Source organism: Exserohilum turcica (genome assembly GCF_000359705.1).
Source record: "Exserohilum turcica Et28A unplaced genomic scaffold SETTUscaffold_27, whole genome shotgun sequence".
In the NCBI taxonomy this organism is placed as follows: Eukaryota; Fungi; Ascomycota; class Dothideomycetes; order Pleosporales; family Pleosporaceae; genus Exserohilum; species Exserohilum turcicum.
This window is the reverse complement of record NW_007360103.1, coordinates 130,259-142,067: the sequence shown is the minus strand read 5'-3', so window position 1 is coordinate 142,067 and position 11,809 is coordinate 130,259. Positions and strand designations below refer to the sequence as shown.

Here is an 11,809-nt window from a genome sequence, read left to right as displayed (position 1 = left end):
CAATACCCCCTCTAGCACCTCAACGAGAGGGCTGCACACATTAGAGGTGGCGTAAATCGGTTTCTCGCGACGTGTTACCCCTATATCTGATAGAAAATTGACGAGTTTTGATGAAAGATTTCTGCTTAAAAGTTGGTGTGTGTGTGCTGCTTATGCAGTAGACAAGGCATAAGTAGTTAGCGTCAGCGCTGATCTGTCAGCGCACACGCACGCCGGGAGGATAATCCACTCACGCGTGAGCCATCTTGGAGTGGCTGTAACTTCCTTCTCCCACCAGTGGTACATACGTACGCTGGTAAACAGGATTGTATTCGATAGAGATCTATCTACTGCTTAGCTGGGGGCTTGTATCTAGGTGCGGCTCCGGAGAAATAGCTCTTTCAGGTGATCTGAGCGTTGCCCCGTGCGCTTCGTCTGATCGCCTCTCAGATGGGCAGAATCCAGGTGTAGGCCTCCGCACCCGGATTCTGTGGTTGCGCACCGAGATCCCATGCTACAAAGGCTCAGCCCATCACATACGGGCCGACAATACCTAACCTCCTGTAGCCCCTAACTTAACAAATACCAACAAACCACAAAAAGCAAGACATCCCACCAAGACTGCACCGCCAGAAACACAATAACCCAATTTGGCTGTCGCCACTCCGCAAAGAACTGCCTATACCCCACCCAAATAAGCCCGTGCACTACCGCTAGCGCTAGCTTCCCTCCACTAGACACCCCAACCACGATCTGGCGCAGCAAACGCGGAACACGGGCCGCGTCATATGCGATTGATATCAGATAACCAGCCCAGAGGCTGAATGAGAGAACAAGGAAAAGAGAGGCGAAGTAGGGGAGTGTAGGGACTGTGTCAAGCGGTACCTATATGGATATTAGATCTATGCGCCAGTGCAAGCTGGTTATTTAGCTTACCTTAGGCGCGGCTGTCCCGCTACGAGTCGCCCACACGGTAGCTGTGATAGCAGTCCCTGGGAATACTATCATGCAGAGCACATCTAGGGTTGTTCGGCTTCGGAATTCTGCTCCGAGATGTGCCAAGGCTTCCTCCCTCTCGTAGGGCGCACGCTGCGTCGCGGAGTCGTAGGAGGGCAGGAGCGGTGTTCTCGACATTGAAAATGGCGGTTTATGGGGATTGATAGAAGTGTGACTGGTAGCGGAGGGGAGGCGTGCGCTGTTACATGGAGGCCTAACCCTAATAACTAATTACTTTAATATTGGTAGAATCCGATGGCACACCAACATTCCTGTAACACAGTATCGCTGCGGGATGCGCCTCTCGAGCATCCGCTGTCCTGTCATCACTCGATTCCGATAGAAGGGCGATTTCGGAGCTTGGTTGAACTAGTACCATCTATTGGCCTTGTGAGAAGAGCGGGTACTTTGCATCATGTCGCGCCGTCTCCCCAACTGTTTGAAATGTGACTTTGCCTCCATTCGCAAAGTCGAACTACTCGCGCCGTTGGCAATCATTTTAGCCAATGTCAGTAGAGTAGAAGGTTTGGAAATTTGGCTGACTTGACGAGCGACGAGGTGTTCACGGTTGGCATCATAGCCACCGCGATGATCATCCGCTCAAGGATAGAATATGGCTGCGAACTGTTTCATATCTGCGATGGCTACAAGAACAGCAGCGATTGTGTACTGAAGCGGCCGAAACCATGCCGCGAGGCTGGTGCGACCGTCCCGCGCCGCAGGCGAGACTAATCGCGATGGGACTCGATCCTGACCGTAAGCATTTTGAAGGATCTGTCGGCTTAGCGCACGATACGAGCTGTGCCGCATTGGCGCGACTGCTTGCTAGTAAGCAGGCATCACTGAGCCACGATCTTGGCGTGATGCCAGTCACGTGATCATCGCACCGCGAGGATCATTACCTTCTGACGTGGCGCCCAATGGTGTCCTTTCATGCGGCCATCCGTCAAAGAGAGATTCTCTCTTGTTACTTGTGACATCAGTCCATGGCCATAATACTTGTCCTCAACACACATACCCTTACCGATCACCAATTCAGCATCAGCAACAATGACTACTACTTGCTTCGATTGGACTCTCCTAGAGGACATTCGACCTGCTCTCCTTCAAAATGCTCTTGGCGTCAAGGGTAGCGAAATGACCACAGCTCATCTTCAAGAGCTTGACAGGACGGGATTGGAACTTGGAGCGAGCCCTTTTGCACGCGAGAATGCGAAAAACCTGGCGACTGGATATGGCGACCTTGTCGTGGTTCTTCTGGAGCCTACCGACAAAGCCGAATCATATTGCTATGATGTAATGAAGGCTGCTTCACCGACGCTTCGACTCGTAGACGAAACATTGGAAATGGCCTTCGCAGGTCAGCGCAATGTCGAGAACACAATCTTACTAGATCGAAGGCCCTTTCGCAGCGCCAAAATCCAGCGCTGTGAAGATGGAGAGACCCGGGAACAAAACAATCAGAGAGCCTACCAGGGGTTTGAAGCGGTAATCGCAATTTTACGTCCTAAGGTCATTGTTGTATGTCAATGCCGAGATACAGTACCTGATGGGCAGCTTTCGGATCAGTGGTCATCTTCAATCAGCAAAAGTGGAGACTACGACATCGTACCACTCGGCAACGGACACAGATGCTTCCGCATTTATTCATTTCACCCAATGCATTTCTATTACATTAACGATGAAGAGAAGCTCCTACAGCGAGTACTTTCAGAATACTTGTATAACGCAACGTTTGTAGTCGCGGCAAATCTCTTAGCTGGCCGTGAGATTTCTGGATTCGGATTATCAAATCTCAGAAACTGTGCCCGACACGGACCAATCGGTAAATTCTCTGAAGTCGGCGTTACATTGACTTATCAATGGGCGAACGAAGAGAGTCGTTGTTCAGACGAGCTATGGGCATTGATGAAAGATGTGGGTATGCTTCAGTAATGCTAGCTTCAGTTCTGCTGACTGTTTCAGGGCTATCGTCGCGCGCGAGTCCCATATGAGACGATTCTCGCAGAGTATCGTGCAGACCTTCTAGATGGCCAAATCGATGGAACCAATCTGGACGGGCCGAAAGAAGACGTACTCACAAGATATCGCTCCAGGATTCCACATCTTCCTACTACTCCGCTACAATTTGCTACCTAGTTAGATAGATGGATTTTTGAGGCTCGGAACAACAAGCTGGAGAAGCAAGTAACGGATACTTTACACATCCAGCTGTTGCGGTGTCACTAGCTAGAAATACCATTCTCCTGTCGAAGGTGCAAAAAGGTGTATTACTGATAAAGTGGTGGCTGCTGAGATTTGTCCCCAAGTTTTTGAGATTTGTCCCCAACCGAAGTACCGAAATGCTTTACATCCGCACAACTCAACGCTGTCAAGAGCGCAATTAAACATTTTGACATACAAATTATTTGAAAGCATCGAAAATCCTTTCTGTGTGTTTATAGCCTAAAACAAGCCTATATTGTGGTTTGGTTGCACGTTAATGTTAGTGATATTTTTGAGAAAATCGTCGACTTCAACTTCATCTACCTCATTCCTATGGCTATTGAAACTCACAACATTTAGATGGAGGATGCTTTGAAGTATGTTGGTTACATTTCTGGCTTTGAAAATGAAAATCACACTTGAGGTTGCGGTAAAGTTGCATTGCAAAGCACAAAGCCTGCCATTTTCGGTACTTCGGTTGGGGACAAATCACGTCAGCCTTTCGCGAAAGGACTTTGCGTGCTGACACAGCAGTGGAGGCCAAGATCAGCGTGGTAAGCGTACAAGTCGATGGCAGTCAACGCTACTTGGGTCGCACCGCTCCACCCAGCATCACGTCAGTTGAGGGTTTCGCAGGTCGTGTCCATATATAGCCATATGCATGTTGTGCGGTGTAACAAGCCAGCTGACTCTGTTACGTGTCTAACTATATGCAGTTGGGAGGGTTTGACGAACGCATACGACTCTACATGATCGTCACAACAAGAACGCGCGACACTAACGTAAAGCGTGTATTGCGACATCTCATGTTCGCAAATAATCGAACACGGCTTAGCGCAACAACAATGATTCAATTTTCCCTGACAACTATGCATTGGCACACCTCATGGCATCTTTCGATTGGTCTACAGCCCCGCAGCATGCATGATAGTACCTAAAGCCACAAATCTAGTGACTCCTAATACTCAGGCAAGGGGGTCATGTGAACAACACAATCAAAAGCTGGATTGGCGGTATCAGTGAGCAAGTAAATACCCTGCAAAATATATGAAAGGACAAAGCCCTTTTAATGCATCGACCCATTGAATGATAACACAGCATTCGGACGCAGATGAAATCTGAAGTGCGTTTTGCATTCCAGTTTGTAGCAAGAACAGCTGAATGCTTCGCTATATATTAAATAACATACTTTATGGATATCACACTCATTGAACGCGCTAATAATAAGTAGTTAACATGTTTTGTCTCATCACTGAGGCTCATGGAACCTCGCATACCATCTAAAAGAGTTAGAGCGCGAAACACCCTGCCGTTATCGATGACACCACTAGGGTCGTGCTGACTATAGCACGTGGTGTCTTTCGATTTAGACAATAGTAACCCTTCGGGCCGTATGCAAGAAGTGTGAGAGAATACACCTAGGGTTTTGCAACTCTCACTCAAAGAATTTATAGCTGGATGGAAAATCTTTTTGAACCAAGGGGCTGGCTTGCCAAAATGAATGTGTGAATTGTAGAGCGAATAGTCAGGTAAGATACGAAAGAGACCATGCTACTTCGTTACAAATAAACAGTAAACTCCCCTTTGCCAGAAAGATCCATTATTCAAGAGAACAAGTGTGACTCGCCACATATGAAATCCAAAATGAAAACGTTACTATGAGCAGACGCCATGGCAGATTGGATCGGTTACGGTATCGGAACAGCAGCTGCATAACCAATATTCGTTCTCAGGCTCATCTTCTGTATAGAGAAAAGATCATTCAGAGTCATACGTCTATTTCTTTCCTTTTTTCTTATTCTTCTTCCCATACAAAACTTTCCCTGACGAAGAAGCCCATGAGTCAGACGTCGACTCACTCATAGGCCGAGCGAAATCCTCATCCTCGGGAGACTCAGATTCTCGTTCTGATACTGCTTCGTTTTCTGTTGGCAAGGTCCGCTCAACATGAGCTTTTTCATGAGATATCCCAGCTTCTCCTGGTCCATCGTTGGTGACATTTCCGTGAGGTTCTGTGCGAAGAAGGTTCAAAGGAAGTTCTGACAAAGAATATCTAGACCTATGTCGGAGGGTCGGTGTATTCGGTGTATCTATACACGGCCACATTTTAGTTTATACTTACTCTACATATAACATCTGCTGACAACATGGTTTGATGCTTACATTGTAGCGTTTCCACCATGAATCTTTTACATGTCTCTAACCCCTGAACTAGTACGCCCAGTTGTGTTTCCAACTGGCTGCGCTTTGCTCGGCTCTCCTTGGACTCGCCTGCGATATCTGTCACCACATCAGAGGCAAGAGAGGCAACTCTGATCGGCGAAACGATATCGCTGAGCTTAGCGATGATATCTTTTTCTACAGCTTCAACAGCAATGTCGTCCACGAAGCGTTTAAGGGCGACCTGATGGTAAAGGAAATATGTTAGCATACAGCTTTACGAGAGGGGACTCAATGAGATTCTGTGGATAACTACTTACTTTGTAGTACGCCTGCATGCAGTCCAGCGCTTCAGAGCACGCATACTGATTCAAATCAGGGTTTGTATGCGATACGAGTGCATTGAGCAACGGCCGGTAGTCCATCTCTATGTATCGAGACTGCCCAGATGGGTGAAGTGAGCTAACGCCGAAGACGTCTTTGATGATGCGTGTGAGTTCTGATGTAGTTCTTTCCTTTCGAACTTGTTGTACCGTCTCTGTGAAGTAGTGATTGTAGGTGATGGGATGTCCGCGCTGATGTGAAGCAAGTAGGTCTGCTGCCTTGCTTTTCACATTTTTCGAAATCCTCTCGAGAGCTGGTTCAACTAGGGTTTGAAATAGTGCACCACATGTAGAAGTGTCTGAAACGTAGGAGGTGAGGTGTTTGAGGAAGATCCTCACCGCACTCATAATTTGGACGATGTGAGCTCTAGCAAGTTCTTCCCAGGGTGATGACTGCTCGAAGAAGAGGTCCGATACTACCATGGGGTTGAAGGTGCCGGGGAATTCGCGGCCGCGGGTACGGTTCATGAGGGACTCGATACGCTTGAGGAACCCGGACCGGCTAAGGATATTTTCCTTCGGTCTACCAACTTGTAGAAGACTTGCATCAGAAGAGTCTGTGACGACAAAGTGATGTCCCTCGCGCGTCATTGTCTCTGGAAAAAGACTGATTGAGGTTCTGTACGACGGCACGAATGCGTTTCTGGTAGCCAGCGTCAGTCTTCGCGTCGCCAAAGAAGTCATCGTTGTAGGTTCCGTCGACGGCAGCTTTAGTGAGGGCTTGGCATGCTTGGCTGAGAGTGATTAGATATTGGCGTTGTTCTTCGATACTAGCCCGAGGCTGGCCTAGCTTTCCGAGTCCAGTGCGACAAGCAGCAGATTTGAGTTCGATCTCTTCCACAAGACTGGGGAGTTCCGCTGCGATCTGGACAAGAAGTACTTTGCTCAGTCGCTCTCTCAACGGCACGATGCCAAGGATGGATTCGGGCAGCGTGGGCCATATGCCTTGAGAAAAGAACTTACTTTCCTCCTCGTCACGATTTGAACGTGCCCCAGATCCAGTTTCCGAATCCATGTTCCTGAGACAATGCCATCCAAGACGAAACTCCACGTCAGGGTTCTTAGCGAGCGAGATGTACATGGCTTCGCTGTCAGATCCTGGAACCAGAGTGTCAGGCTTGGTGATCACACCAAGCGTGCGGGTTCCGGTTTTGTCGGCAGTTCGGGCGAGTTTTAGCACAATCTGGTTGGCGTAATCGTTCTTTGCAGATACAACCGTAAGGATAATGCTCCTGGGCTCTTTCATGTACGACTTGACAACATCTTGTACGAGTTCGATATCAGCTGCAGATTGCTGCTTTGTCTCTGAATGGAAAGGCCCGGCAAGTCTACGATCGTAAGATGCGGTCGGTCAGGACCCGACACTTCAACCCGTAAGAGATCCTTCGAAAAAGCTCGACCCAGACTACCAATGGCCATGGCCGATTTGGCATTCTCGATCAATGCTGGGAGTGCAGTGAAGCTGTCGAGCGTCTCATGGAAACTGCTAAGAGATTCACGCTCCACTCTGCTACGCGAGCGATCTGGAACGATGGAGACGCTGACGCCTATTTTCAACGTCTTTCGTAAGACTAATTCGGTTGGAAAACGTGTGCATAAGTTGCTCTTGACCGGAAAAGAGACACCGGAGATAGCTTCCAGAACAGAGCTTTTACCGGAAGACTGGTCCCCGCAAACGATGATCTGTGGTAGAGAGACATAATGGTCGATTCCCTGAGAGCGTAGAAGATCTACAGAGTCCAGCAAGTCTAGTTGATCTTTTGAGCAGAGTTCATGCACGACACGGGTGTCGAATTCCCTGATAACCATTGTGAATGTGGATGAAGATCTCGTTCGATGCGCACTCTATGTATATGCTGGGTGAATTGAGGAAATGGTAACTAGAAGATTTGGTCTTAGGGCACAATCCAACATAGAAAACTATTGAACCTCGAAGGTCGAAATTATAGGAAGCTGACAGCCATTAGACCCACCTTCTTAGCACAGAGTTGGAGCAGAGCCCCCGCCTCTCGTGTCTCCACAAGAGCATAGATTAGCCTTCACCGCCATGGTCAGGTCTGCTGTCCCCCAGCCTATGGCCGACGTTCTGCATGTTTGGTCGATGTGTATTAGTCTGGTAAGGGAGCTGCAAGCTGAACGCTAGTTTCCATCTTTTGTTTGCTTTACGGACATCTTTTCTGTGCTAGGCTATGCAGCTCAGCCATCGAGACAGCTGGTGACACACCAGATATGAGCTTATCTGCATTCCGCACATGCATCTGAGCCACTAGAATCGGCGGATCTTTCGATTCAACCTATGAATCGGGCATTCAATAGCTCTCCCACGAATCGCAAGCCAACTCCGGCATCTGCCCACGGCTATCCGGTAAAGCCATACAACCAGCACCGTAAACACTTGACACCACCTTCTAGCTTTTGCGCCAATCCTTTCCCAACCTCTGTGTTTGCATAGATATTGCTAGGTGCTTGATGATATATATCCACAAAAGTCATGCAATTTTACCTTTCACGTAGTGAAGAGCCTGATTCTCATCAGGTCATCCTCTCGAGGTGTATGCACACAGGCGTCTTATATTAACTCCATAGCTGCCTCCCATAGAATTTGATGGTGAAAGAGACATTAATTGTTTGACACGCCAGGAAAATGAAAGTGTAAATCTTGCCATCTTGATATCACGCTACCAAGACGATTACCAGATACCAAGATCAGCCTTCCGTTTATGTAAGTATGTAAGCAGCAAATGCGGGCTATGAGTGGCCGTAACTTGCGCTAGAGCCTGAATACGTGGGGGAAGCTGAAGCGCTTATCATTTTTCTTTGATTTTCTTTTCTTTTTATGAAGCAGCTCCTGATATGTAGTTACTGCAGCCTTGGGCATTGAATTGGCGAGTTGCCCAAATGATGCGGTCTGCAGCTTTAGATAAGAGCGATTCAACCGTGGTCTGACCGGTGAAGATTGCATTTAGCTAGGGAGCGAGGAGTGTAAGGATGTGGAAATTAAGTTGCAGCAAGACGGAATGAAGAAAGCAGCGAGCTATTGTCGAATAGAACATGACAGGGCCTCTGTACTCTGAATTGAAATGCGGGTTGGGTTGTCGTTATAGATCATTTTCATCGCTAGTGGTCGAGACTCATTGACTATACGGCTATGTAACCAGGCGTATAGAACCGTGAGAAACTCTCTGTAAATACTAACCTACAACAGAACCGAAGTGTTTCTTGTATGCTAGGTTAGAGAGCATCACATGTGCCTTGTCATGCAGAGGAAGTCTTCGCAACAGTCCTAGCGCATACATGCATGACGTGGAGGCGCTAATGTAGGCGCAGTAACAGCCCACCATCATGCACGCACAACGATGCCTTCATATCATACTTGAAAAAAGCACCTTCTTTACCAGATAAGACGGCGGGAAGGCCCACAAAAACCCAGTCTACACGCAGAAAGCTGTTTAGCGTCGTGTATTGCCACACAACACGTAACGCAAAATCGTTACGTACATACTTATCGCACGAAGGACTTCTTTGTGGAAGGCTGAGACTCTCTTGCAGTGGCAATTAAATGTATACTTCTACGATTGGTCAGTATTGGTGGGGTAGTAGCCATTGCGCATGGCAAGCTAGCCCGCATCGGTAGATCACGATACAATCGAGCCATAACATCCCGAACAATTATTAGAGTCACTCATGGCAGCGAAGCCAGCTAACATGTGGTTAGTACAACGCCATTACCAGGGAGAACATTTAGCAGTTTAAATGGACAAACTATAAAGCTTGTTTCTCGACTTTACTGGTGGAACCAGCAGTGATATCAACCTTTTTCGATACAAACAGGTGTTTGATAACTTCAATTGCTTCTCGCATGCAAAGCAAGCGAACAGGGCAGCATCATCTTACGTCAGCTTAGTACGTGGTTTTTGTTGCAACATACATAGCGCGCACTGATTCTCTACTACAAGGCTTAGGAAAGAGAAAAGGACGGAACAGGGAATATAGCGGAAGATAAATACCATATATTCTGCCCTTTTACACAAGCTCTGCTGTCAACGATGCTTCATCTCCCTACCCGTGGATCCGTAGAGGCTAGAACACGCTATGATATTTGAATACAGCGCGCCAAGAGTACTTGTATATCACTCTTTTGCTCGCTGTTACATTACTTAGCCTCCGTATGTTGTCGTGCTAGTTTATAATAAGCCAAAATTTTCAATGCTGGTGTGAAAGTATAGGTGATTTTGCTTTATTATCTTGTTGTTTTCTTCCAACGTCTGCTGTGGCAAGCAAACCCAGGCCGTCCTGCTGCGCGAGATACAAGATCCTTATCTCATCACGATCTAGAAATGCAGGCTGTAATTTAGTTCGAAAAGTGACACGCGAGAGTCGTGAGGCAAAATGCGGGGCTTGCAGCATGTGCGGGCTAAGGGAAGGATCTCAATGCACTCGGGTTTCACGTTACTCCTTGCCGGATCGCTCTGCACCCGACTCGCTGTAGTCGTATTAGAGAGCAAAATTGCTTATTCAGATTGCAGGATGAAAAGACCTGAAAAGATAGAAGAGCGGAAAGGAGGAGCATATGTAAGCTGAGATGCTAGGCCGAGAAGCGAGCCTGATAACTGGCTGCATCTACGGGTACTCTACGGGTACGGCTGTACTAGGCGGCGTTGCAGTGAAAGCTGAAGAACATCACTGCCACTTAATAATGCATTTTTTTCCTTCTCCCCTCAGACCTTCTACAAATAATCATATGACTGGTCTGAAGCCGAGAGAGCTCATGCGAAGACTGGAAAACACATATGGTAGCAGGACTGGAATGGCATAACGCTATCGAGCAACCAGCCACATTGGTGTTACGAGAGCTGCAGGACTGAGATTAGGCGCATGTCGCCTTTGTTGAATAATCATTGATAAACTCGGAAATATGGCAGAGACATCGCATCTCAATTGTTGCTTGGCGCAATCAAACTAAGCTAGTAGGATTGAATGTCAGCATAGGTTCAACTCGAAGGGGTCCGGGCGTTTTATTTCGCTGTTGTCCATATATACCTGAGTATTGTCTTCAAGGACGTTATCATTCTTTCTTGTCCTTATGAAGTATCAACAACGAATATTATGTAGTCAGCATAGCCTTTTAGCTTCCATTGTGTCTCTGCGTTTCGTACATAATGAACTTGACAATTGGTGTCATACAACAAAAAGCTGAATGTTCACGCCTTCGTGCAAGGGTCAGCTTGTCAGCCCCACTGGAAAGCATACTAGAGGATGATAGGATAATAAAATACGTGCTATTGCATGAATGTGCAAAGATCCCAGTAAAGCGGAACTGTCAGCAGACTCGATGCATCCTGCACTCCTGCACCTCGCATCGCGAACCACCCAGTTCTATATGGCACGGCCTAGCCTTATGGAAACAAGTATAGTTTCTGTGGATCCGAATCTAAGGACGTGGCGCTATCTGATTTGTACAGCTCAATGTGTCACTAGGTCGTCTGCCTCCACACGAAACAATTACTCAGCTGCGTTAAGTCTGTAGGTAATTACAGTTTGACTCATATGTTGGCTGAGTACCCAGCTTTTCGTAATGACTTGCCATAAAGTTCACCCTCTACTAGCAGCTAAATTCTGAGTATCCCCCATTTCGCCATGTCCGTGTTCATGGAAGTGTTTAACCACCTTGTTTTACCACCGCAGCTTCCTGGAAAACAGGAAACCAACATTGAAAGCATTGGTGATGCCATTATTGTCCGACTTATCCAGGCTACATCTACACTCAGTCAACTCGCTAGTCAGGAACAGACACCTCCCTGGTATGCGATTCGTCAATACCTTCGCCGCTGCCAATGTCTTCATATAAATGGTCGGCTCGAGAAGCGGACACTGATCTCAACATTTTGCAACTTCAATCGGGAGCAACCACTTCTGCTGCATATCGCAGAACAAAACACCGCGCTTATCGTTCGGTACAATTCCAGGTATGGCTGATGGTTATGGGTGTCGATACAATATGAATCCTGTAGCTGACTAGCCATATGGTATTATTATTATTATTGTTCCATTAGAGTCTAGTGAGCTCGAGGCTATGTAAGACTTTG

At 47.3% G+C, this 11,809-nt stretch overlaps 4 protein-coding genes across 4 annotated transcripts in view; 2 read left to right on the top strand and 2 right to left on the bottom strand.

Annotated features, from left to right (window-relative positions):
* Window positions 1-272: 272 nt before the first annotated feature.
* On the bottom strand, window positions 273-1,113 carry SETTUDRAFT_132436 (uncharacterized protein; the record flags this gene model as incomplete). Its single annotated transcript, XM_008028611.1, has 2 exons — window positions 273-864; window positions 916-1,113. 2 exons carry the CDS (start codon window positions 1,111-1,113, stop codon window positions 550-552), a joined length of 513 nt encoding a protein of 170 aa, XP_008026802.1. The 3' UTR covers window positions 273-549.
* Window positions 1,114-2,025: 912 nt separating this feature from the next.
* Window positions 2,026-3,137, top strand: SETTUDRAFT_47931 (uncharacterized protein; the record flags this gene model as incomplete). The annotated part of the gene is made up of 2 exons (XM_008028594.1): window positions 2,026-2,896; window positions 2,941-3,137. 2 exons carry the CDS (start codon window positions 2,026-2,028, stop codon window positions 2,967-2,969), a joined length of 900 nt encoding a protein of 299 aa, XP_008026785.1. The 3' UTR covers window positions 2,970-3,137.
* Window positions 3,138-4,956: 1,819 nt separating this feature from the next.
* Window positions 4,957-7,532, bottom strand: SETTUDRAFT_161877 (uncharacterized protein; the record flags this gene model as incomplete). The annotated part of the gene is made up of 5 exons (XM_008028610.1): window positions 4,957-5,270; window positions 5,344-5,584; window positions 5,661-6,317; window positions 6,349-7,026; window positions 7,056-7,532. The coding sequence occupies 5 exons, from the start codon at window positions 7,530-7,532 to the stop codon at window positions 4,957-4,959; spliced, it is 2,367 nt and encodes a 788-aa protein (XP_008026801.1).
* A 3,828-nt stretch (window positions 7,533-11,360) lies between these two features.
* Window positions 11,361-11,809, top strand: part of SETTUDRAFT_161876 (uncharacterized protein) — a gene marked incomplete at both ends in the record, with an annotated part of 10,774 nt that continues 10,325 nt past the window's right edge. Inside the window, one exon of the mRNA XM_008028609.1 lies at window positions 11,361-11,689. Coding sequence (XP_008026800.1) covers window positions 11,361-11,689 — 329 coding nt within the window. The remainder of the gene's footprint in view (window positions 11,690-11,809) is intronic.